Source organism: Nerophis lumbriciformis, linkage group LG09 (assembly GCF_033978685.3).
Source record: "Nerophis lumbriciformis linkage group LG09, RoL_Nlum_v2.1, whole genome shotgun sequence".
Taxonomy (NCBI): domain Eukaryota; kingdom Metazoa; phylum Chordata; class Actinopteri; order Syngnathiformes; family Syngnathidae; genus Nerophis; species Nerophis lumbriciformis.
This window is the reverse complement of record NC_084556.2, coordinates 75569-102324: the sequence shown is the minus strand read 5'-3', so window position 1 is coordinate 102324 and position 26756 is coordinate 75569. Positions and strand designations below refer to the sequence as shown.

At 39.8% G+C, this 26756-nt stretch overlaps 1 protein-coding gene across 3 annotated transcripts; it reads right to left on the bottom strand.

Moving 5' to 3' along the window:
* Nucleotides 1–1827: 1827 nt before the first annotated feature.
* Nucleotides 1828–26756, bottom strand: lrwd1 (leucine-rich repeats and WD repeat domain containing 1). Of its 3 annotated transcripts, none has more exons than XM_061962837.2 (16): nucleotides 26671–26756; nucleotides 23946–24032; nucleotides 23650–23884; nucleotides 20901–21020; nucleotides 20474–20620; nucleotides 17643–17714; nucleotides 15651–16007; nucleotides 15410–15524; nucleotides 15236–15333; nucleotides 12551–12761; nucleotides 12415–12487; nucleotides 6305–6444; nucleotides 6092–6195; nucleotides 5863–6021; nucleotides 2415–2524; nucleotides 1828–2173 (listed from the first exon to the last, which is right to left on the bottom strand). In XM_061962837.2, the coding sequence occupies exons 2-16, from the start codon at nucleotides 24023–24025 to the stop codon at nucleotides 2032–2034; spliced, it is 2163 nt and encodes a 720-aa protein (XP_061818821.2). In that variant the 5' UTR covers nucleotides 24026–24032; nucleotides 26671–26756; the 3' UTR covers nucleotides 1828–2031. The 3 variants fall into 3 exon arrangements, with proteins under 3 accessions (XP_061818821.2, XP_061818823.2, XP_061818824.2); XM_061962839.2 differs by having other exon boundaries at nucleotides 1830–2173; nucleotides 6305–6448; XM_061962840.2 differs by having other exon boundaries at nucleotides 1830–2173; nucleotides 6305–6448; nucleotides 15236–15330.

Below are 26756 nucleotides of genomic sequence, written 5' to 3'. Positions count from 1 at the left end.
ATTCATGTTTTGTTATAGACAGTACTGTTACGCAATATCAACAAAATACATTTAAGTGTCGGGAAAAAAATCCTGGGTCTGCACCAAAATGTAGTAATTGTACAAAAAAAAATGCTTAATAGAAAAAAGGACCTAAAACCAGTAGTGATTTTTCATTACAATGCATGAAGTATTTATCCAACATATCCATCCATCCAATTTTCTACCGCTTGTCCCTTTCGGGGGTGGCGGGGGGGTGCTGGCATGAAATAGATGATGTAACCACAGGTAAAAGGATTCATCTGTAATATCCAGATTGGTCACAAGAGGGCGTCCTCCAGCAATTCCTGTTTCTATGTAAAATATTATTTTTGTTTTTCTATTTAAAGAAAATAGATATATAACTAACGCAGTAGTTTGACTCACGTCTTATACAGCATAGTTTTATGACAGTGAGGGTCATCGGGTGTAAACGAACCAAAAGGAGCAGATTACGAGCAGATTGGATTTAATGGCTAAACCACGTGATACACTTCCTTCCTCCAGCCTGTATGAGGATTAATGGTGCGTTTAGGGCAACTGGGAAATCGAAAACTACGGTAATACGTTTGTTTGTTTGATTGATTGATTGAAACTTGTATTAGTAGATTGCACAGTACAGTACATATTCCGTACAATTGACCACTAAATGGTAACACCCGAATACATTTTTCAACTTGTTTAAGTCGGGGTCCACGTCAATGGCGACGGCCGTCGTGAACCTTATTTTAACAATATTTGTTTGTATTTTTGGTAGAAGCCTACTAAAAATGTTACATTTATCAACGTCTGTTGTTAATTGTTGCTAAGATTATTCGTAAAATGCACTGGATTGATACAATCCAGTGTGTCATATATCCCAGCAAACATGAATGCGCCATTTAGTCATGAGGCAAAGTCACAGCCGCCAGAGGGCACTGTTTTGCAGTTGTCCCTCTTGGTGTTCACATTTCAAGGTCTTTTAAGGGCATATTTTGCACTTTGAAAAGGTGAAATACAAAATTTATTTTTTTTATCCAAGGATCTTGTATAACATCTCTTATTGTGGTGCGTCTGATATATAATATGATAAACGAAGTAAACAGAAACCACACTATGTATGTGTTATTAATCATGTTTACACAAAAAGATCATACAAACCTGAAGACAACCACAGTAAAAATAATTGTTCGGTTTCATTTATTTCTTCTACTTAATCTTTTTATTATATTTTATATGTACAATATGAATAGTTATATGTATAACATGTGTATATACAGTACATACATGTATTTACAAGCACACATACATATGTTTATATAATATTTATATTTATAGCACTATATATATGTATGTATGTATGTATGTATATGTATATATATATATATTTATGTCTATGTATATATATATGTATGTATGTATGTGTATATGTATATATATATACATACATACATGTATATATATGTATATATATGTATATATGTATGTACATACATATATATATATATACATATGTATGTATATATACATATATGTATACATATGTATATATACATGTGTGTATATACATTCATATATATATATATACATACATATGTATATATACATACGTATGTATATATATACATACGTATGTATATATACATGTATATATGTATGTATATATACATGTATATATGTATGTATACATGTATATATACATGTATATATATGTGTATATGTATACATATATGTATATATATATATATATGTAAAAAGTAAATACTAACATCATGGACGCAATTTCCTTGGTACAAATTGCCCAATTTAAGTTTGAATTATGACAATGTGTTTATTTTAGGGGACACATGACATAAATCACTATATCCTGCTGTCAAATTACAAGAAAACAAAAAGTTTTTTTTACAGGCTGAGGCAGTAAAGTAGTATTTATGTTTTAGGTGTAACATATCACTGACTCCTTCAACACCAACATTTACTACTTTTTCAAACAAAAATAAAAGGCTCTTCAAGCGTTCCAACTTCAGGATGATGCTATCCTTTTCCACACCACCACCATGTTCTTGTCGCTGAGGGCCACCAGGTACTGGAAGTCGGGGTCCATGGCCACGCTGTTGATGGAGGGGCCCTCCACTTTGCCAAGACCCTTGCAAACAGGGGCGGGCCACTGGAGCACCTGGCCAGAACAAAGTCACGTGTTAGCGGACTTTGGGGGTGTGATGTAGAGTCCCCAAGCGCAAAGAAATCAAGTTCCTTAACAACGCCGCTTGTGGAGGAAGATTGCGCAATCATCTTTATTATGGGGAATATATTTAGCATCTGCTTTCTTTCATTGTGGCTGTTGAGCCATTTATGTCACAGTTCCTGAGTCCAATACACACATCCCTACATTATACTGTGTTGTAGGAGAACGTTACCTCTGTGGGCTCGATGGCCGTCCCCGTCTGGAAGCGGTCTTTTTGGATGTCGGTGACGTGGTACGTCCACAGCCTGCCCTCGTTGTCTCCGCATACGACGTACGCTCGGCCTAAAGACAAGATGGCCAAGTTACACAGAATGCAATACCATACTGACCCCAATTTAAGACTACATCCCATTTTTGAAGAGAACATCCAAAAATATGTGGGGTTTAGAAAAGTTGATCACCATCCATCTGGATCACCATGGACATACAGGACAGGTTGAGAGAGAGCAAAAGTTGAGAGAGAAAGACAGAACAGAGGTTTCAAGAGAGAGTCCAAGAGCGAATGAGTCCGAGAGAGAGAGCGAGAGAGTCAGAGACAGAGAGAGAGAGAGAGAGAGTTGGAGAGCAAATGAGCCAGAAAGAGTCAGAGAGAGAGAGAGAGTGAGCGAGAGAGAGAGTCGGAGAGTAAGTGAGCCAGAAAGGGTCAGAGAGAGAGAGAAAGTGAGCGAGAGAGAGAGTCGGAGAGTAAGTGAGCCAGAAAGAGTCAGAGAGAAAGAGAGAGAGAGCGAGAGAGAGAGTCGGAGAGCAGGTGAGTCAGACAAAGTGAGTCGGAGAGCAAGTGAGCCAGAAAGAGTCAGAAAGAGAGAGAGAGTCGGAGAGCAAGTGAGCCAGAGAGAGAGAGTCGGAGAGCAAGTGAGCCAGAAAGAGTCATAGAGGGAGAGTCGGAGAGCAGGTGAGTCAGAGAAAGAGAGTCGGAGAGCAAGTGAGCCAGAAAGAGTCAAAGACAGAGAGAGAGAGAGTCGGAGAGCAAGTGAGCCAGAAAGAGTCAGAGAGAGAGAGAGTCGGAGAACAAGTGAGCCAGAAAGAGTCAGAGAGAGAGAGAGTCGGAGAACAAGTGAGCCAGAAAGAGTCAGAGAGAGAGAGAGTCGGAGAACAAGTGAGCCAGAGAGAGAGAGAGCCAGAAAGAGTCAGAGAGAGAGAGAGTCAGAGAACAAGTGAGCCAGAAAGAGTCAGAGAGAGAGAGAGTCGGAGAGCAAGTGAGCCAGAGAGAGAGAGAGACAGAAAGAGTCAGAGAGAGAGAGTCGGAGAGCAAGTGAGCCAGAAAGAGTCAGAGACAGAGAGAGAGAGAGTCGGAGAGCAAGTGAGCCAGAAAGAGTCAGAGAGAGAGAGTCGGAGAACAAGTGAGCCAGAAAGAGTCAGAGAGAGAGAGAGTCGGAGAGCAAGTGAGCCAGAGAGAGAGAGAGAGAGACAGAAAGAGTCAGAGAGAGAGAGTTGGAGAGCAAGTGAGCCAGAAAGAGTCAGAGAGAAAGAGAGAGAGAGTCCAAGATAACGAGCGAGTGAGTCCGATAAGAACAGCGAGAACAAGTAGGTAAGAGAGAACCCAAAAGCATGTAAGCCAGAGAGAGAGAGAGAGAGAGAGAGTCATAGAGACAGTGAGTCAGCCCGAGAGAGAAAGAGCGAGAACGAGTCCCAGGGAGAGCAAGTGAATCAGAGAGAGAAAGCGAGAACGAGAGAGTCGGAAAGAGGGAACGAGTGAGTCAGAGAGCGAGCGGAAAAGAGAGAGTCCAAGAGAGAGATTTTGAGAGCCAGTAACCCTGAGAGACAGCGAGAACGAGAGTCAGAGAGAGAGGGCAAGTGAGTTAGAGAGAGTTCGAGAGTGAGTGAGCCAGAGAGAGAGAGAACGAGATGCAAGAGAGTCAAAGAGAGAGAGAGAGAGAGTCAGACAGCAAGTGAGCCAGAGAGAGAGCAAGTGTGTTAGAGAGTGAGTCCGGGAGCGAGTGAGCCAGAGAGAGAGAACGAGATGCAAGAGAGTCAGAGAGAGAGAGCAAGTGAGTTAGAGAGTGAGTCCGGGAGCGAGTGAGCCAGAGAGAGAGAACGAGATGCAAGAGAGTCAGAGAGAGAGAGCAAGTGAGTTAGAGAGTGAGTCCGGGAGCGAGTGAGCCAGAGAGAGAGAACGAGATGCAAGAGAGTCAGAGAGAAAGAGAGAGAGAGAGAGAGTCAGAGAGAGAGCAAGTGAGTTAGAGAGTGAGTCCGGGAGCGAGTGAGCCAGAGAGAGAGAACGAGATGCAAGAGAGTCAGAGAGAGAGAGAGTCAGAGAGAGAGAGAGAGAGAGAGAGAGAGAGAGAGAGAGAGAGAGAGAGAGAGAGAGAGAGAGAGAGAGAGAGAGAGAGAGAGAGAATCAGAAAGTGAGTGAGCCAGAGAGAGAGAACGAGATGCAAGAGAGTCAGAGAGAGAGAGAGAGAGAGAGAGAGTCAGAGAGAGAGCAAGTGAGTTAGAGAGTGAGTCCGGGAGCGAGTGAGCCAGAGAGAGAGAACGAGATGCAAGAGAGTCAGAGAGAGAGAGAGTCAGAGAGAGAGAGAGAGAGAGAGAGAGAGAGAGAGAGAGAGAATCAGAAAGTGAGTGAGCCAGAGAGAGAGAACGAGATGCAAGAGAGTCAGAGAGTGAGAGAGAGAGAGAGAGAGAGTCAGAGAGAGAGAGTCAGTGAGAGAGAGAGAGAGAGAGTCAGAGAGAGAGAGAGAGAGAGAGAGAGTCAGAAAGTGAGTGAGCCAGAGATAGTGAGCGAGAGGCAAGAGAGTCAGAGAGAGAGAGAGAGAGAGAGAGAGTCAGAGAGTGAGAGAGAGAGAGAGAGAGAGAGAGAGAGAGAGAGAGAGAGAGAGAGAGAGAGAGAGAGAGAGAGAGAGTGAGTCCGGGAGCGAGTGAGCCAGAGAGAGAGAATGAGATGCAAGAGAGTCAGAGAGAGAGAGAGAGAGAGTCAGAGAGTGAGAGAGAGAGTCAGAGAGAGAGTCAGTGAGAGAGAGAGAGAGAGAGTCAGAGAGAGAGAGAGTCAGAAAGTGAGTGAGCCAGAGATAGTGAGCGAGAGGCAAGAGTCAGAGAGAGAGTCAGAGAGTGAGTGAGCCAGAGAGAGTCAGAGAGAGAGAGAGAGAGAGCCAGAGAGAGAGAGTGAGTCAGGAGAGAGTGAGTCAGAGAGAGAGTGAGTCAGTGTCAGAGAGACAGAGCCAGAGAGAGTCAGAGAGAGAGTGAGTCAGTATCTGAGAGCCAGAGAGAGCGAGTCAGAGAGAGAGTCAGAGAGAGAGTCAGAGAGAGAGAGAGTGAGAGAGAGAGAATTAGAGAGAGAGAGTTAGAGAGAGAGAGTGAGTCAGAGAGAGAGTGAGTGAGTCAGAGAGAGAGTCAGAGAGAGAGAGAGTGAGAGAGAGAGAATTAGAGAGAGAGAGTTAGAGAGAGAGAGTGAGTCAGAGAGAGAGTGAGAGAGTCAGAGAGAGAGTCAGAGAGAGAGAGAGTGAGAGAGAGAGAATTAGAGAGAGAGAGTTAGAGAGAGAGAGTGAGTCAGAGAGAGAGTGAGTGAGCCAGTGTGCAAAGTAGTGTACTTGTATTACAGTACCAAGTAACAGATTACATTATCAGGAAATGGCATCTTCAGGGTGTCAAATGACAAACGAGGCCAAGGAGTGGGCGGGGCTTACCAGGACAGGTGTTGACCGCCAAGTAGGGAATATCCGTGTTGACCCAGCGCAGCTCGGCCAGGACGGCGGCTCGCAGGCGTCCGCTCTTGCCGGGCCGCTGCGAGCGCGTCCTGTTCCAGCTCCACAGGTAGATGCGGCCGTGCGTGAAGTTCTTGGAGGCTGCGGACAAGGCGCGGTTAGACCCGTGTACCTAACCATGTGACCGGCAGATTGCGCCGACACCACACACCCACGACGTCGTCCGTGAGAAAGCTGAGGCCGTCCACGGTGTGGTAGTCGTGGTCCTTGTCCTCCTCCTCGTACACGGGGAAGGTGATCTCCACCTCTCTGGACCTGCACACACACACACACACACACACACACACACACACACACACACACACACACACACACAGAGCGCTTTGAGGACAGCGTGGGGGTGGAAGTCGGGAGTGTGACTGACCTCTTGGTGGCGCTGCTGGGGGATAGTTGTGTGTTGTAGCAGTGCAGGCCGTCCTCGCACGCCGCCAGCAGGTGGGCGTCGGCCCCGGCGGGGGGCAGGCAGATGTGTAGCGGGGTGGCGCTGCTCTCCAACGCCAGCAGCTGCCTGGAAGAACAACCCTCTCTTCACCATTATTATTATTACTAAGTGAATGCCACAAGGTGGACATTCAGCCAGCATGCTTCCCCGATCCAAAAATTCCCGGATTACCCGGAATTACCAGGAATTTCCCCCCCCATTTAAAATGAATGGGCAATATTCAAACTTCTACATACACCACATTTCTCAATGGATTTGAGCGGTTCCAAAGACAAAATACTCCTTGCTTTTGTTACTTCAGTACTAGCATGCTACTGTTAGCATGCTAGTATGCTAACATACCTGCCGACTAGTGATGGGTCCGGCAACACCGATGCATCGGCGCATGCGTCGAGCTCATAGAGCAAAACCCTGTGTCGGTGCACGTACCGCTTTTAGAAAGTCACGTGACCGATCATGAGCTGTTTTGGTCATGTGACCGATACGCCAACTGTGTCGCACTGACGCCTCCTCTGTGCCCTGTGAGCGGCTCTTTTCTACAGCCAGAGAAATAATAACTAAGAAGAGAAAGTGCCTAAAATTGAATACGTTGGAAAAACTGTTTTTTTTTTAAAATAAAAATGAGTAAAAAAAATAAAATAATCATTTCCAGGTCCACAAGCATCCTCATTCACAACACGTTCTCTTAGATTTCCATGTTATGATACATGTTCACATTATTTATTGACTGTATCTAAAAAAGACAAAAAATATATTTTTATTTAAATGAAGTTATGAAATAATCCTAAATGAAATACAATGACTTGGTTTATATTATTGTATATACTAGGTCAGTGGTTCTCAACCTTTTTTCAGCAATGTACCCCCTGTGATTTCTTTTTTTAATTCAAGTACCCCCTAATCAGAGCAAAGCATTTTTGGTTGAAAAAAAAAAGATAAAGAAGTAAAATACAGCACTATGTCATCAGTTTCTGATTTATTAAATTGTATAACAGTGCAAAATATTGCTCATTTGTAGTGGTCTTTCTTGAACTATTTGGAAAAAAAGATATAAAAATAACTAAAAACGTGTTGAAAAATAAACAAGTGATTCAATTATAAATAAAGATTTCTACACATAGAAGTAATCATCAACTTAAAGTGCCCTCTTTGGGGATTGTAATAGAGATCCATCTGGATTCATGAACTTAATTCTAAACATTTCTTCACAAAAAAAATCAAAAAAATCTTTAACATCAATATTTATGGAACATGTCCACAAAAAATCTAGCTGTCAACACTGAATATTGCATTGTTGCATTTCTTTTCACACTTCTTTTTGACAGACATTTTAGTGACAAACCTGAGCTTGTGCTTAACTGAGTTTATGAACTTATATTTTGTTGAAATATTATTCAATAAATATATTTATAAAGGATTTTTGAATTGTTGCTATTTTTAGAATATTTAAAAAAAATCTCACGTACCCCTTGGCATACCTTCAAGTACCCCCAGGGGTACATGTACTCCCATTTGGGAACCACTATAAGCGGTAAAAAATGGATGGATGGATGGATGTACTAGGTCATAAAATCAGTTTCAGTTGAGTCGGTCCATAGGTTGCCTGTAGGGATTTATAATGTCCAGCAGATGTCAGTATTTAGTGACACAGTATCAATACAGTTTTGCAATGTGTCGAAACGCTTCATGACGCCTTATCAACCCATCACTACTGCCAACTTTTGAAATCAGAAAAACCTAGTAGCCAGGGTCCAGGGGCCGCAGGCCCCGGTAGGTCCAGGACAAAGTCCTGGTGGGGGGTTCAGAGGGGCGAAGCCCCCCGACGCAAAATGATTATTAGCATTCAGACAGGTTAAAATGTTGCTAAAACCATCACTTTTCTATCAGTCACAGTGACTTTTCAAAACAAAAATATTACAGCAAAAATCATATGGGTTGATTGACATGTTTATTCTGTAAGCTAACTTCAATAGTTTGAAATTGTTTTGACAGATAATGCCAGTTATCCTGTCAACCTTTCACAAGACTTCAATTTGTTCATTGAAAGTATAAACAGTATAAACACTTTTTACAGTAAACAAATGGTAAAACAGTACTAAACAATTCCATAAAAAAAAAAATTGGTGTCATTATTAACTTTCTGTTTAAGCTTGTATAATCTACTGCCTTGTTCAATTGTAAAAAATATTCTGTGCCTAAAATTCACATTTCTATCACAATTATCATACTGTAAACATGGTAAGCTAACTTCATTAAAATTAATAGTCCTGTCAATAGCATGGAATTACAATTCAAATGTAGTTTTTTTGTAAGCCTTTCAAAAGAATTCAAAATATGAAAAATTAATGAAAATGAATTTAAGCCATCAGACACTTGAAAAGTGGCACATCACATCTCTAATGTAATCATTTGAACTTTTCAACAGAAATAGCACTGCAAAAATATTAAGGACATACTTCTGTATTTTGGTAGTTACCGTATGCTGTCAACATTTAACAAGATTTCTTCAACTTGGACTTGAAAGCATAAATAGTATAAACACTTTTAACAGTATAACAGTACTAAACAATTCCAATAGATAACATTGGTGTCATTACCTTTTTGTGGCTAAAATCCAAATGTATTCTAGTCCATGCTCAATTATTGCCTCCGTAAATAAAACTTCGGCATTTATCACATCCAAAGAATCTGTTTGGGCAACGAAAAACGTTGAAAGTTTTCCACTTGTATCGCTAGCAACGGCATTAGACTTGTGTTTTTTTGTCCCAACGTGGTCTTTTACATCGCTAATTCCTCCGTGTCCGATCGAAAAATCTTGTCTGCACAAGGTGCAATTCGCGTAGTTTTCACCCTTTTTGGAACGGATAATTATTCCCGGATAGGCTTTTGAATATTCTTCACGGAATGACTGCAGTTTTCTTTTCGGTTTAAGACTCGTTTGCGATTTTTCTCCGGCTGATTCCATGATCGTTCGCCCGTTTGGAAACAATGGCAACTGGTGCCTCGTGCTTGGCAGCGGTGCTATAAATAGCCTCGCGCATGGCATTCGGAATGGCTCGACAGGAAGTTATGGGAAGCAGTGTCGATTGTCATTGTTGTTACGCGATTTCGTGAATAAAACTTAAAAAAAAAAAAAAAATGTAATTAATGAAAAACCGTATTTTTTATCACTGCAACCGTAACCCGGAATAGGTTGATGAAAACCGTACTAATTACGGGAAAACCGGAGTAGTTGGCAGGTATGTGCTAACTTTTTCAGCTAATTTCACACTTTTTTCTCTTGTTCCGCAGCCATACACCTTAGAGCAGGGGTCACCAACGCGGTGCCCGCGGGCACCAGGTCGCCCGTAAGGACCAGATGAGCCGCCCGCTGGCCTGTTCTAAAAATAGCTCAAATAGCAGCACTTACCAGTGAGCTGCCTCTATTTTTTAAATTGTATTTATTTACTAGCAAGCTGGTCTCGCTTTGCTCGACATTTTTAATTCTAAGAGAGACAAAACTCAAATAGAATTTGAAAATCCAAGAAAATATTTTAAAGACTTGGTCTTCACTTGTTTAAATAAATTCATTTATTTTTTTTACTTTGCTTCTTATAACTATCAGAAAGACAATTTTAGAGAAAAAATACAACCTTAAAAATGATTTTAGGATTTTTAAACACATATACCTTTTTACCTTTTAAATTCCTTCCTCTTCTTTCCTGACAATTTAAATCAATGTTCAAGTAAATTTATTTTTTTTATTGCAAAAGAATAATAAATACATTTGAATTTAATTCTTCATTTTAGCTTCTGTTTTTTCGACGAAGAATATTTGTGAAATATTTCTTCAAACTTATTATGATTAAAATTAAAAAAAAATATTCTGGCAAATCTAGAAAATCTGTAGAATCAAATTTAAATATTATTTCAAAGTCTTTTGAATTTCTTTTAAAAATTTTGTTCTGGAAAACCTAGAAGAAATAATGATTTGTCTTTGTTAGAAATATAGTCCAGTTCAAAGTGTGACATGATTTATTTAAAAAATTTGAGAGTTTACTTTTGTATTTTACATGAGTTATTATTTGTACAAACATGGTGCAAAGTAATTCATGATTTGTTAAAAAATGTTAGTGGCTAGCTAGTTAAAATGGGTCTTAGAAGTGATCATTTCAAAATGTTCAATTTGAAAAAAATGCACTTAAGGAAAATATAAAAATAATGTGTTGCATATTGATATTTATCTGTTTATATATATATTTATTGTGAGAAATCATTAAGATGATCAGTGTTTCCACAAAGATAAATATCATTAATTATTAATAATAACATAGAGTTAAAGGTAAATTGAGCAAATTGGCTATTTCTGGCAATTTATTTAAGTGTGTATCAAACTGGTAGCCCTTCGCTTTAATCAGTACCCAAGAAGTAGCTCTTGGGTTCAAAAGGATTGGTGACCCCTGCCTTAGAGTCATATAACTCGGTATGTGAAAAATGCTAACTGTTAGCGTGCTAACGTTAAAGATGCAAACTTTTTTGTAGCTAATTTTGCAACCGTTTACCCCAGAGTTGTACGACTTCATAATTGACACATGCTACCTGTTCGCCATTTTCGCAGAAGTACACCTTTGAGTCATTACACTTGGTACCTGATACATGCAAACTGTGCGAATGCTAACAGCCAGCATTTCGGTTGGACTCACGCGTGTCGACGGCTCGCGTGTTTCCGCGGTGGCATTCACACGCAATTCCTACCGGAAATTGCACATATTCCATTTATAGGTTCCAATTCTTATTTCACCAGAGTTTGGCCCCTTGCAGTGTGTATCTACTATACACACACACATACATACATACACATATACATATATATATATATATATATATATATATATACACACTAGGGGTGTAACGGTACGTGTATTTGTATTGAACCATTTCGGTACGGGGGTTCCGGTTCTGGTTCGGTTCGGAGGTGTACCGAACGAATTTCCACACGGACAAATTAAGTAGCGTGTGTTGTGCCTCGGTGTGCATTGTTTACTCAAAATGCCGGACATTTGAGGCATTTAAGAAACTCGGTGTATTGTTGCGTGTATTTTCAATGTACGTTCAGGGTTAAGAAGGGGTTAAAAACAAAACAAATTGTGCGCGCAGCAGCATTGGTGAGGGAGGGACAGAGAGAGAGCGAGAGAGTTATGATAAACGCGCATGCGTCGCCAGGCTCTGCTTTTTATCCATAGATTTATCACATTTAATTTTTTATTATCTATAGCAGGGGTGTCAAAAGTGTGCCCCGGGGGCCATTTGCGGCCCACAGCTAATGTTTTAAAGGACCACGGCACATTCTAAAAATACTATTAAAATGAACAAAAACATAACAAAAGTGAAATAGAAAAACTTAAATGTAATTTAGAAAAAAGTTGCAATGTTGACTAATAAAACAAAGCTGGGTTTTTTTCTTTCCAACTGTCATTGCTCAAAACATAATATTGAATCAAAATCAATGTTATTATGAATTATTGACCTATCCAAGGTTGCGATTACTTCACATCAAATATTCCACTAAGAAAAATATTTTTGGTGGAAGATTTTGCAAATTTGGTAAATAAATAACCCAAAAATGTATATTTTGTTGTTTTCTTACTGTACCGAAAATGAACCGAACCGTGACCTCTAAACCGAGGTACGTACCGAACCGAAATTTTTGTGTACCGTTACACCCCTAATATACACATATGCATATGTGTATATACATAAATATGTATATATATATATATACACACATATATTGTCACACACACACATATATATATATATATATATATATATATATATATATATATATATATATATATATATATATATATATATATACATATGTATTTATGCATACATATTATCACAAATCTTTGTTGTTAAAGTGTCTTTTCCAAAAGTGATTTTTCTTCTTCTACAATTTTGGTTCTGGGGCCACCTGCGTATTCAGTGCAAATTATATATTTTTTTTCCATTTTAAAACATTTGCATGCTAACAAAGTGGAAACGCTTACACGACTTTGAAGTTGTAGCTGCTGTCCACACCGCCAATGTCCCACAGGATTATCTTGTTGTCATACGAGCCCGCTTTAAGACAAAAATAAGGTTTTATCTCTGATGTGGTTCTAATGACGTGAAGAGGCAGCTCACTGAAAAGGAAGTTGCCCCGCCGATGGTTGAAGCGCAGCACCGACAGCGCCTTGCGGCTGGCCCGGAACTCTCCGTAGGCCACGTTGTATTTGGGGTGGATCAGCTTGACCAGGCCTCGCTTTCCCCCCGCCGCCAGTATGCTGCAAGTCTGTGCTGAGGCCCCGCCCCCTCTGGACATCAGCACCGTGGACCAGGCCAGGGTGAAGAACTCCTGTGGGCAAAGAGCAAAGTTCAGGATGAGCTCACCTGTGAGATATTAAAAAAAAAAGATAACGCTCATATACTGATACTACCCTTGGCATCGACACTACAAATATGGGTTCAAGTAAAGTATCAAACAACAGAAGAGAAAGTGCTTATTACATTTTAAAAGTGCAAATACATGTTAAAACAGAAAACAAGCAGATATTAACAAATAAATTAATAATCCATTCATCCATTTTCTACTGCTTGTACATCACCATTTTGATAAAATAATACGAAATTGGCCCGATATGTTACCTCATACATCAGCAGCCAAATGAGGAGCCTTTGTAAACCATTTACATCCAATAAAAGAGAAGTTGTCTCGTATGTTATCTTCACTGTTATTTTATTTGAAAGTTCTTGTTTTTTGTGTGCAATAAGAAACATGTTTAAAGTATCATACGCTTTTCTGGTAAAATAATGCCAATAATGACATTTTTTGTGGTCCCCTTTATTTGGAAAAGTATCAAAACACATTTTGGTACCAATACCAAAGCATAAGTATCAAGGGATGTGTACAGTTCACATTTGAATGGATATGGTACCTATTACCGGTTCCTGGGAATCCATACCGGTACTTAACGGTACCAATGTTCAATACTTTTGTGTGGGTACCGTATTTTTCAGACTATAAGGCGCATTTAAAATCCTTTCATTTTCACAACAATCGACAGGCCTTTTGTACAGATGAATTCTGGTTGTGCCTACCGACCTCGAAGCAATTTTATTTGGTACATGGTGACCGGTAGATGGCAGTCACACATAAGAGCTGCATGTGGGCTGCAGGTTAAAGTTAAAGTACCAATGATTGTCACACAGACTAGGTGTGGAAAAACTATTTTCTGCATTTGACCCATCACCCTTGATCACCCCCTGGGAGGTGAGGGGAGCAGTGAGCAGCAGCAGTGGCCACGCCTGGGAATCATTTTTGGTGATTTAAGCCCCAATTCCAACCCTTGATGCTGAGTGTCATCTTTTCTTAACTCTTATTAATCTACTTGTTCATTACCTGTTAATAACTGCTTACTTTCTGCTGTAGCACTCTTTCATCTACATTTCTTAAACTAAAAATAAAGCAAGTATCAGCCAGGAAAGGATCTTTTTTTTTCTTCCTCCAATTAGTGATTATGTACATTTTCACGGAAGTGAAGTGAAGTATATTCATATAGCGCTTTTCTCTAGTGACTCAAAGCGCATTTACATAGTGAAACCCAATGTCTAAGTTACATTTAAACCAGTGTGGGTGGCACTGGGAGCAGGTGGGTAAAGTGTCTTGCCCAAGGACACAACGGCAGTGACTAGGATGGCAGAAGCGGGGATCGAACTTGGAACCCTCAAGTTGCTGGCACGGCCACTCTACCCCATATATATACAAATCGGACCCAAATGGGCCGATTTGTATATATATATATATATATATATATATATATATATATATATATATATATATATATATATATATACGGTATACATATATATATATATATATATACATATATATATACATATACATATATATATATATATATATATATATATATATAATATGCAAATATTACATATATGTTATATTTTATATTGCTACTATGGTACGTTTTTAGTCTACTTTATACCTGCATTATCATTTCCATCCTTTGTAAGTGAGCTACTGTGTGGAACAATTTCCCTTGTGGATCAATAAAGTTTGTCTAAGTCTAAGTCAATTCTGATCGATACAATTTCCATGCCGCATACAAAAAAAAATGATGTGATATTTTTTAACATTTTTGTAATTTTGTAAAAAAAAAATTGGAAAAATGTTTTTATCAATTAATCAAGTAAAAAGTATATCTGTATCAACATTTGAGCTTTTTCTCTTTCGGTTAAATTTTTAAATGTAAATAAATTGTATTTCCAAAGAACTACCTGCGGGGCACAAATGGGCCAGAATCTGGACACCCCCGTGTTTCCATCTTATCTGTCTTGTCTTTTAACAAAGAAACAAAGAAGTCACAATCTTCGTTCAATGAATGTTCTGCAATTTGTCGTCCCCAAAGTAAGAACTGAACTGGGCAAGAAAGCATTTAGGTTTTCAGCACCGAAGGCTTGGAATAACCTACAATCGAACATTAAACTTCAAACCCTAGTTACGCTGAATGAGTTTAAAGCTTCTGTGAAAGGACTGCAGTCTACCTTGTCTGTATGCACATGTGTCATGTGAGCAAGTTTTAATGTTGTAAATGTGATGTTTTATGTATTTGTTTACTGTTTTTAATGTAACCTTGCTGCTGCCCTCTTGGCCAGGTCTCCCTTGGAAAAGAGATCTTTGATCTCAATGGGATTTTACCTGGTTAAATAAAGGCTAATAATAAGGGGGTTGTTGTAGCAATGTTAAAAAAAATAATAACAGTACAAATGCAATCACTGCTGGCATGTCTTTTTAAAGTCTACTGTACAAACCTCTCCAGGGACCTTATACTTCTTCATGACCATGCCTGCCTCGCAGTCTATCACACACACGGAGTCTCCCCCGCAGGTGGCGACCAAGCGGCTTCCTGCTAGAAAAAAAACAGAAACACAAAGTTGTTGAAGTCACTCCAGTACTCGGGAGTACAATATTGGGACAATAAGCACCCGAAGAGGCATGCTGAGGCTGGAAGGCGCAGGCCCAAAGCTGAGTGGAGAAGTCCTCTGAGTTGTCCTGCTTGCTGTGACACTGCAGCACGTGAAGAGGCTGCAGGTGCACCGGCTGCGAAGAAGACAGATATGGACGACCAATAATGTCAATGCAAACACATTTTTATAATACAATAGATCCCTACCCATTGCTTGGATTTTACTGACGTAGGGACACGTTTAAAGACGACATAATTACCTGTGTCCTGCCACGGCTTTTCTTTATCGCATCATCACTTGTGTTCTCCCCACGTTGACCCCGAGCTCCATCAGCCGCCACTATCTTCATCGTCCGCACGTTGCAAGGCTTTCTTGCTGCCGCCTTCTCCGCCGACGCCCGGGTAGGGGTGGAGGGACGCGAACTCCTCCTGGCAGGGCTCAAGGGAACACCGCCGGTGAGCGCCTGATTCTTAAGGCGCAGGCAGGACTTGCGAGGGCTGTCCTCAGCTGGGGACGCCGAAGGATCGGATCGCGGCTTTTTTGAAGGCGTCAGGCTGACTTGGGAGTCTGTCAACGCGGGGGTTTGGTGCTTCCTTTTGACGGGGGTGGACACCTCCTAGATGACAGCACAAGCACAACACAAGTCAACTACAGTGGAACCTCGATTTACAAACCCTTCCATTTGCAAAACTTTCCAATTTACCGATTTTTAGATCGAGCCAAATATGCCTCTGTGTGTAAACTGTGTTTCTGTGTACGAGCACTTCATTCATTTTGTGTCCCACCCGCAGTATAGTACATTACTAGTCATTTCTCAGTGCTTCAGCGTGTATGGCTTTTTTCCGCCTTTTGACAAGTTTTGTCCATTCTACTAACTCAGGGGTCGGCAACCCGCGGCTCCGGAGCCGCATGCGGCTCTTTGATCACTCTGATGCGGCTCAGCAGCTTACTTGCTGAACCCCCCAATTTTCCCGTGAGACTTCCGGATTTCAGTGCCTCTCGCAGAAAACTCCCGGGATTATTATTCACCGATTTTCACCCTTACAGCTATAATTAGGGCGTGCCATGATGGTACATCATTTGGCTCCCTCTACAATCTGTAATAACAGCGTGCCAGCCCAACACTTGTTATACAACATACATCTTCTGCTTACACACTTACGTGACAGCAAGGCATACTTGGTCAACAGCCACACAGGTTACACTGACGGTGGCCATATAAAACAACTTTAACACTCTTACTAATAATGCGCCACACTTTGAACCAAAACCAAACAAGAATGACAAACACATTTCGGGAGAACATCTGCACCTTAACACAACATAAACACAACAGAACAAACACCCAGAATCCCTTGCAGCACTGACTCTTCCGGGCTACATTATACATCCCTGCCACCACCAAACCCCGCCCCCACCCCAAGCCTGCTCCCTCACACATCAACCCCCCCCCCCCCCCCCCCTCTCTCTGTGCGTCGGTTGAGGTGGGCGGGGTTTGGTAGCGGGGGTGTATAATGTATCCCGGAAGAGTCAGGGCTGCATGGGATTCTGGGTGTTTGTTCTGTTGTGTTTATGTTGTGTTACGGTGCAGATGTTCTCCCGAAATGTGTTTGTCATTCTTGTTTGGCGCATTATTAGTAAGAGTGTTAAAGTTTTTTTTATACCGCCACCGTCAGTGTAACCTGTGTGGTTGTTGAACAAGTATGCCTTGCTGTTACCTACGTCAGCAAGCGGAAGCCTCACACAACATGTTGCTGATCAGGCACGCTGGTCGTAGTGGGCGTTATATGCTGTACCATCACAGCACGCATGACGCTGACAAGCGCTAGTCAGTTAAAACCTGCGTGACGCACCAGCATAAAAATTTCATATAAAAGGTGTGGGCAGCGTGTCTGAGACCCCCAGTTTATACATAGCACAAAGCAAAAAAAAAAACTTTGTATGCAGTGTAATTTCATTTAAAATTTAAAAAATGTTTGCGGCTCCCATTGTTTTCTATAGTTTGTGAAACTGGTCAAAATGGCTCTTTGACTGGTAAAGGTTGCCGACCCCTGTACTAACTCAATATGAGTCCCAAAAAGACAACACAGCAGCGTGGAAAAGACTACATTAATGGCGCTCACAGGTATGGAGGAACCGACGAAGCAGGCTTCGTACCACAGCTAGTAGATGCCAAAGCAGACTTATATCACAGCGGAGGAGAATACTATATTTGTTCAAGAATAAGCAGTTACGAGGCTCGGTGTCTTACACAAGTCTTCTTGGGCGTTTCTTTCTTTGGTGCAATCAGGGAGTGAAGGTACTCTCTGGCCATGGTTGCAACCTAGCAGAAAAAAGGGACAAGTACGTGCTGTGAATAAAAACAATGAAGATATTTTGATAGCAAAGGATATAAATCAATCAGAAGCGTGTACAAAGAGAGCATGGCCAACTCGGTTTCAGGCGACCTCCTCAATAATTGGTGAAAAGGCACTCCCGTGACGACAGGGCGCCATGACTACTACCAACTTTGAGTGTTTGCGGCGCTTCCTCGTTAATTTTTCGCCGTGTAATAATGCCCTGTTGCTCCCCCCGTGAGAATAGTGGAAATCTTTTACATCGCTTTCCCCACAACCCGGAAAGATGTATGGAGAGCCAGCGATTACACGGTCTTGTGCGAGGTAAAGACGCGACACAGCGTCTGCGTTTTGTTCAGGAGAGAACACACAGAAGCTAACACAAATAATAACTGAAGGAATTAATAAATTGAAGAGATCGTTCGACAAAAACAGACCTTCTTTGAATCTCAGAAAAAAATAAAATAATGCTATTAGGTAGCAACGGAAGAGAAAGTCAAACACAAATTAAACATAGATGGACATTGAAAGAGTAAAAAAAACACATTTGTGGTGTAATAATGAAAGACAAAGTGAACTGGATATGTTGTAAAAAAAAAAAGACAACATAGAGGTGGCAAGAAATGTCAATAATGAATAAAATGACCAAAAATCAATCCATATTCTGTACTGCTCGCCAGTGTTACCATATCTTAGTTATTGTGCAGAAATATGGGTAAAAAAGCACAAAAGTACACTTATTCAAACACCCTGTTGAATACTTCACACAAAAGTCACAATTTCTCCGTGATTGTGGGTCCAAAGCTAATTAAGATTTTGGCAAAATGAGGTTAGAAAGTTAATATTTTGTTGGTTCTGTGTATTTTTTTTATGTTTATTGTGACGTCGGGTGCGTGTAAGAGTGCCTGCAGGTCACGAAACACTGCATTAATGTAGCAGCAGAGTCCGGCTGCAAAACTCTACTTTCACAAAAAAAGCATGTTTTATTGTAAGTTTATAAGCTGGTGTATGTTTAGAACTATATATAAACGCATTATTTTGGTATATATCGTCAGAAAACGTCAAATCGACAGCAATTGCAGTCATGGCGCCTGTCGTTTAGTTGGCAATACTCTCTATTTATACATGACTCTGAATTCAATTAGGCTTGTGCGCCCTCTGGTGGCCAGCTGCAGTACAGCACATAAATAAAACGGTCAATTCAAATGTTAAGTTTTCCATAATTCCTTAAACCAAGGGTGTCAAACGTACGGCCTGAGGGCCAGATCAGGCCCGCAAACAGGTTTTATCCAGCCTGCGGGATGAGTTTGCTAAGTATGAAAATTAACCTGAAATTTTAGTTTGAAAGAAACAGCTGTTCTAAATGTGTCCACTGGATGTCGCAATAGCAATTATTTGTATCTTTGTAGATGACGCTACATATGTAAAAAACAAACCACATGATGTTAGTGTACCAATCGAGGAAAATTATCAAATTACATAAATAACATACTGTAATTTGATTTTGATATCATTTTTTTTATCTTGATAGATTGTAAATTAACACCAATGAGTTGACTGATGAACATTATCAAATAATGTATTCATAAAATATAAATAACGACGAATAAAGATAGAATATTATTAACCGCAACATGTAAGTGTAAAAAAACCAACACCATTACGATTTGTACAATTTCATAATGTGCTTGTTCTATTTTTAAACAAAGAAAATAATCTGAAGTTGTCTTTATTTTTAAGTTACCGTGCCGTGATTTTACCAGTCCGGCCTACTTGGAAGTAGATTTTTCTCCATGTGGGCCCCCGACATACTTGCCAACCCTCCCGGATTTTCCGGGAGACTCCCGAAATTCAGCGCCTCTCCCGAAAACCTCCCGGGACAAATTTTCTCCCGAAAATCTCCCGAAATTCAGGCACACAATATAAACAGCGTACCTGCCCAATCACGTTATAACTGTAGAATGATGGAGGGCGAGTTCTTGGTTTCTTATGTGGGTTTATTGTTAGGCAGTTTCATTAACGTCCTCCCAGAGCGGTAACAACACACAACAACAGCATTTCGTCTACCGTAAAGCAGTTCGTCTGCCGTAAACAGCAATGTTGTGACACTCTTAAACAGGACAATACTGCCATCTAGTGCATTTGATGAAAGCACTTTTTGCGTGCCACACAGCAATGCATCATCAGTGAGGGTGTTCAGCATGGTTAGAAAAATAGTGACAAATAGAACAAGGATGGACAATTCAACCCTTAACTCAACAATGAGTAGATGAGTGTTATGTGTGTGTATATGTGTAAATAAATGAACACTGAAATTCAAGTATTTCTGTATATATATATATATATATATATATATATATATATATATATATATATATATATATATATATATATATGAAATACTTGACTTAGTATTTCTTAGGGAATAAGCGGTAGAAAATGGATGGATGGATAGATATATATATATATATATATATATATGAAATACTTGACTTGGTGAATCCTAGCTGTAAATATACTCCTCCCCTCTTAACCACGCCCCGCCCCCAACCACGCCCCCGCCCCTCACCTCCCGAAATCGGAGGTCTCAAGGTTGGCAAGTATGGCCCCCGATCTAAAATGAATTTGACACCCCTGCCTTAAACAGTAGCCAGAATGTTTATCTGCTCAACCCCAGAGAGTAAAAGCCATTTACATTGCGCGGTAATTTTTGGGGTATTTGACTATAAGTACATGTATTTTTTACCTTCCATTTTGTGAAGTCGCTGACCGAACTGGGTCCGTATTTCACCTCCCGGCATGCCGCGTTAACAAAGTCTTTCTCCAGGACAGACAGTTTCTGCTCGGTGAAAGGATCCGGGAGGGTGAAGCTCTTCTCCCAAACTGCAACCATCTACGAGACACGGCGTGTAAGATTACGCCTTGTTTCACATCACATGCAAAACATCAAGTATGATGTGGCTCAGATGGTAGCGCCTTCATCCAGAAACTTGAGAGTTCCTGCAACGAATCCAGCTTCCGCCATCCCGGCCACTGCCGTTGTGTCCTTGGGCAAGACACTTCACCGATGGAAATGAGCAACTATGCTCTACTCTGGCTCATTTACAAGGTGTACACCAGATTGTTTGTTAAGGTCCACAGTCCCAAATAAATAATAAGAAAAAGTTTCGTACCCTGGTCTTCAGGTTCTCTGTAAACACAAAGCGCACGTGGTTGGCGGTGGTGGTGATGTCTTTGCCGTTGTAGCTCCTCAAATTGGGCAGCAGCGTCATGAGCTTGTAATTGTCACTCACCTGAGGAGGAAAGGCAAATCAAACGATTAGGACGTCATTACGAAGGATGAAGTTTATTACAGTGGAACCTCGATTTACCAACGCCTCTATTTGCAAACTTTTCGGTTTACCAACTTTTAGATGGCGCCATAATTGCCTCTGAGTACAAACGCTTCATTCGTTCATTTTCTGTCCCGCTGGCAGCCATTTGGTGCTTGCCCGTGTTGAAAAGACTGAGGAAGCCGGCTTCGTACCACAGCAAGTCTTTATTTGCGATGAAAACCGACTTTTCCGGGGAAAAATGCCAAGGAGGACTTATTTCACAGCGGAGAAGACTAACTCTCGTTCAGCGGCGCCTCTTCGAGCAGAACACACCCACACAACCCCTCCTCCATTTTCTTTCTTTCCCTCTGTCTGCTCCTTTCTCTCCTCTCCTCAGCTGCTCATTTGCCAATGACAATGTAAAGTGGATTCTACTTTCTCAAATATTTATTATTGTAGCAATATGGTTGTCAAAGTTAAGGATTTTGTGATTTCTGATCATTTGTGAGGGCACCAAAGGTACTTCTGTGTGTCTAATCGTATTAGCAAAGCATAGAGCACAGTTCAGCTTGTCGTCGTCATTTTAGCACAGGGATGTCCAAACTACAAACTAATGCAGCTTGCTGACGTCTTCACTTTGGGCCGCGAAATGTCATGAGTTTAATAAGGAATTTTACCCACAGGGAGACTTCATTCATTTTAATAGTCTGACCATTTTGATGCTGCTGTTACGTCGCAATCTACTACATAATGTAAGAAATTCAGGTCAATTACCTTTAATTATACGCCGAATGGAAGTGTGCACAGCATAAACTTATATGACCCAATGCAAAAAACCTTCCTGAGTCATTTTGCAAAAAAAAATTAAAAAAACACAAAATGTCAGACATGGTAACACACAACAAAACTTTGTGAACATTATTTAAAAAATCCACGCACCATAAAAAAATTAAGAATTACACCCATTTAAATCTATTACAAAGCATGATAGAAACAATGCAAAACACTCTCGACACTTATTATGTTTGACGCATTTTAGCTGCTTGATATTTCTGATTGGTTACACAGCTTTACGGAGCTTACCACAGAAGTAAACAAGGGATAAATCGAACTTTCACATACCGGTACTCTTAAAATCCAACTATTGTAATTATTAATTTGATATATAAATTATATTACTATAATATATATAAGAATACCGTATATATATATATTAGGGCTGCAACCAACAACTAATTTGATAATCGATTAATCTGTCGATTATTACTTCGATTGATCGATTAATAATCGGATAAAAGAGACAAACTACTTTTCTATCCTTTCCAGTATTTTATTGGAAGAAAAAAAACGCATACTGGCACCATACTTATTTTGAGTATTGTTTCTCAGCTTTTTGTAAATGTTGCAGTTTATAAAATAACAAATAACATTTTTTACAAAAATAAAAAATAAAAAAAGCCTCTGCGCATAGCATAGATCCAACAAATCGATGACTAAATTAATCGCCAACTATTTTTATAATCGATTTTAATCGATTAGTTGTTGCAGCCCTAATATATATATATATATATATTTTAAAAAATATATATGTACTGTATATGTTTACATGCAGCCAGCTTTCGGCCCTCAACCAAATTTATTTTTGCCCAATGCTGCCCCTAAGGCAAAAAGTTTGGAAACCCCTGTTTTAGCATTATTTCATAATTTCCTTAAGTTTGCTTGTTGTACAGTACTGTATAGCACTTTCCATTGTGTTCAAAGTGTACAAACCTGAACTAAAATAGGGACTTTTGTCAAGGCTGGAACCCGTTATCCATATTTACATTGTTTCTTATGGAGACATTTGCTTCACGATACAAACTTTTCGATTTCGGACCCTGTTTCACAGTACTTGCTTTAAAGCACATGTATGTATTTTCGCATTGTAGATTTTCCCATTCAATTAACACTAGTAGGCCACTCTATTAGGCACACCTGTACTGTATAATGAGACGGGGAACATGAGTTCAGTTAAAGTCCCTACAATAGTCACACGTACACTAGGTGTGGTGAAATTATCCTCTGCATTTGACCCATCCCCATGTTCATAGGAGGTGAAGGGAGCAGTGAGCAGCTGCGGTGGCTGTGCTCTGTAATCAATTTGGTGATTTAACCCCCAATTCCAACCCTTGATGATGAGTGCCAAGCAGGGATACAGTATATAAAATACTAGTATTATTAATTAAGAATACCAAAATAAAATAACAGATAAATAAAAAAAAGGGGAAATGACAGCGGAATCTACAAATATCCACAAACTGATTTTTTGAAATTATGTTGTAAAAAATATTTTTAAAGTAAAACAAAACGAGTTGGTATATTTTACTATTAAACAAAAAAAGAGTAAAGACAGGCCTTTCACATGCGGGTTTTGTTAATATTGCTTTAAATCAAAAACGTATGTGTGTATATGTATGCATATAAATGTATACATGTTCACACAATCAATTCTCAATATAAACTATATTACAAATGATAATACCAATCATCACCTCCCTGACAGTGTATTGGATCTCATTATATTTGAGCAAGAGTTAGCGTTCCATAAAACATTTGATTTCCCCCTTACGGTAATATAAAGGTTATCTTCCATCTTCAGCTCCTCCAGGCTGCACAGGCACTCGAGAGGGGTGACGTCTTCCATCTGGTTGTCGCTCAGGTCTAGGCGGCGTAGTTTGGGCAGCTCCAGGTTTTTGGGCATCTCTTGGAGTCTGTTTCCAGACAGATCCCAGCTCTCCAGGGACCAAAGACGGGACAGCAGCTTGACCGGTAAGTCTGTACATTTTAGCCCCAGTTTGGAAAGACTGTAAAGAAATACATTGTTAGTAGTTTTCCTGTTGTCACGTTAAGAGAGTGTGTGCTTACTTTAATGTTTTGATGTCTTCAAGTTTCTTGCTTTTCGGAGAGCCTTTCTCCAGGAGAAGTTTCTCTGTGATTTTCTCCATTGTTTCTCTGGAAGGAAAAGATTACTTTTGAAGACGAGGTTAAGTCTAACAAAGAGACTGGCCACACCCCTAGACCACATTTACATGAATACACATTCCACTTAACGCAGTATCAGAGTAATAGTAAAGCCAAAATACATGTTAACAAGATACAGTATAGCTTGTCATAGTTCATCAATCCTCTTGTTTACTTGCTTTGTTCAAGAAATCTGCTCAAAGTAGTTTATTTTGTACATGCATACAATTACAATATATAATCTAATTACAGCTTCTCATTACAACATGGCCGAAAAGTTGTACAAACAATTCAATATTTGTAGACATATTGAACTTTTATGTGGCATCTCGTTGAAATTATCTTGTTTACCTGGCCAAAGGGGAACAGGGACCCTCATCAAGCTTCAGGTTTTCTTCTTTAAACATGCCTACATTGCGTAAATAATACTTTTAAACCTGATGCTGGAAATATAATATAAAGTTTGACTATATTTATAATATAATATAATAAACATCAGTTTAGTTTAGTTTATTAAGGATCCCCATTAGTCTACACCGCTGTGGAGACTATTCTTCCTGGGGTCCAGACAAAAAACATCACACAATCACAAAACAAAAGATTACAATGCAGTACAACATGATCAATAATAAAATGTTGAAATACAAAAACAGCAATAACAAAGAACAAAAAAAAACAACAACAAAAAACCCAGTAACTTCGAGTTTACATGATAATGTTCATACCAAAGATAAAAAGAGCAATATAAAAAAAATATAATAATACAAATACAAAAATAGATTTTATATATATCAGTGAACATCAATGAAGGCTAGCTAAGGCAGTGATTTTCAACCACTGTGCCGCGGCACACTAGTGTGCCGTGAGATATCGTCTGGTGTGCCGTAGGAAATTATGCAACTTCCCCTAATTGGTCCAAAAAATATTTTTTGCAAATCAATAATCATAATAATGTGCCGTTGTCTAGTGCCTGTGCTGTGTAGAGCTTGGCATGGTAACTAAGTAATACTCCATATCAGTAAGTGGCAGCAGGTAGTTCATTGCTTTGTAAAAGTCGGAACGCGTCGAGGATGGTTTGTCGTGATCCCAATATGCAGAGCACAGCGGGAGACAGCGTGCAGGTAAAAAGGTATGTAACGCTTAAACCAAAAATTTACAAAAGTCAAGTCCCGCTAGGAAAAGGCACTGAAGCATAGGGATGGCTATGTAAAACAAAAGAAAAACTGAACTGGCTACAAAGTCAACAAAAACAGAATGCTGGATGACAGCAAAAACTTACAGCGTGTGGAGCAAAGACGGCGTCCACAAAGCACATCCGTACATGACATGACAATCAACAATGTCCCCACAAAGAAGGATGGTGTACGCACAACTTAAATAGTCTTAATTGCGAAAACAAAGCAGGTGCGGGCAATACCACTCAAAGGAAGGCGTGAAGCTGCTACAGGAGAACCATACTTGCCAACCTTGAGACCTCCGATTTCGGGAGGTGGGGGGTGGAGGCGTGGTTAAAAGGGGAGGAGTATATTGACAGCTAGAATTCCCCAAGTCAAGTGTTTCATACACACACACACACACACACACACACATATATATATATATATATATATATATATATCTCTACATCCTGAAATTATGCAAACAAAACTGTGTTTAGATAATTGATACTTCAAACTTGCATAAATAAATCTTAAGGAATATAACATAACTTGGCTTCTGAGAGTTTCAAAATGTAATGAATGAAATGCTAAAGTTGTTGATAAACAAGCAATTATTTTAATAATTAAATATGGTCATTTTAAATGAATTATTATGATAATTCAAAATTAATTATTTCAAATATGTTTATTTTAATGTATAATTCTATGGCTGGATGTAATAAGGAGTCAGGAAAAAATACAAAGAAAAATACAATTAATTTTTATGTTTTTAGCAAAATATAATAAAATGTATTTATTATATTTTTTTTAAATTAATAAATATATTTATTTTTAGGTAAGATAAACATAATAATACAATTTATCTCTAGTCTGGATGATTTAGTTCTTGTCACCCTGTTGTCCTCTCGTCATGAAAAAAGGCTGTCCTCACTCAGGTCCGCATGGAGCTGGGGGGGCGTGGCTTCCAGCTCCGGCTGAAAATCGGGAGATTTTCGGGAGAATATTTGTCCAGGGAGGTTTTCGGGAGAGGCGCTGAATTTCGGGAGTCTCCCGGAAAATTCGGGAGGGTTGGCAAGTAGGAGGAGAACACCAACAAAACAGCAACGGTCACCAAAATAACAGCGCAAGACAGGAACTAAAGCACTACAAACAAACAACAACAAACTCAAAATAAGGCAAGACAACCTGGTGGAGTTAATTTTTTAACCTTTTCTGCTGGGGGTGTGCCTCCGTATTTTTTTTATGAAAAAAATGTGCCTTGGCTCAAAAAAGGTTGGAAAAACACTGAGCTAAGGTAACACTGTAAACAAGGGGGCCATGTTTGTTAGCTCGCCACCATAAAAGCCGTCGATTATTTGTATAGTAACAATATAATTCATTACACTTAAGACAACAAATTCAACATTTTTCAAGATACGCATCACTAACTGAAACTTTGGGTGCCAATAAAAGACATTAAGTGTACTTACGGCAACTCCTGCGTGGGTCGTGCACTCACCAACTCAACAGAAACTTTCCCGGGGATTTGCCCTACTTCCGGTGGGCGTGGTTTAAG

What these genes read in the sequence shown, in the direction of transcription:
- lrwd1 (XM_061962839.2), bottom strand. Translation starts at nt 24,025, where the DNA reads ATGGAGAAAATCACAGAGAAACTTCTCCTGGAGAAAGGCTCTCCGAAA. An exon ending in GCGGGGCAACTTCCTTTTCA is followed by an intron (nt 12,488 to 12,550) that starts GTGAGCTGCCTC and finishes TTTGTCTTAAAG; the next exon opens with CGGGCTCGTATGACAACAAG. An exon ending in AGCTACAACTTCAAAGTCGT is followed by an intron (nt 6,449 to 12,414) that starts GTAAGCGTTTCC and finishes TTGTTCTTCCAG; the next exon opens with GCAGCTGCTGGCGTTGGAGA.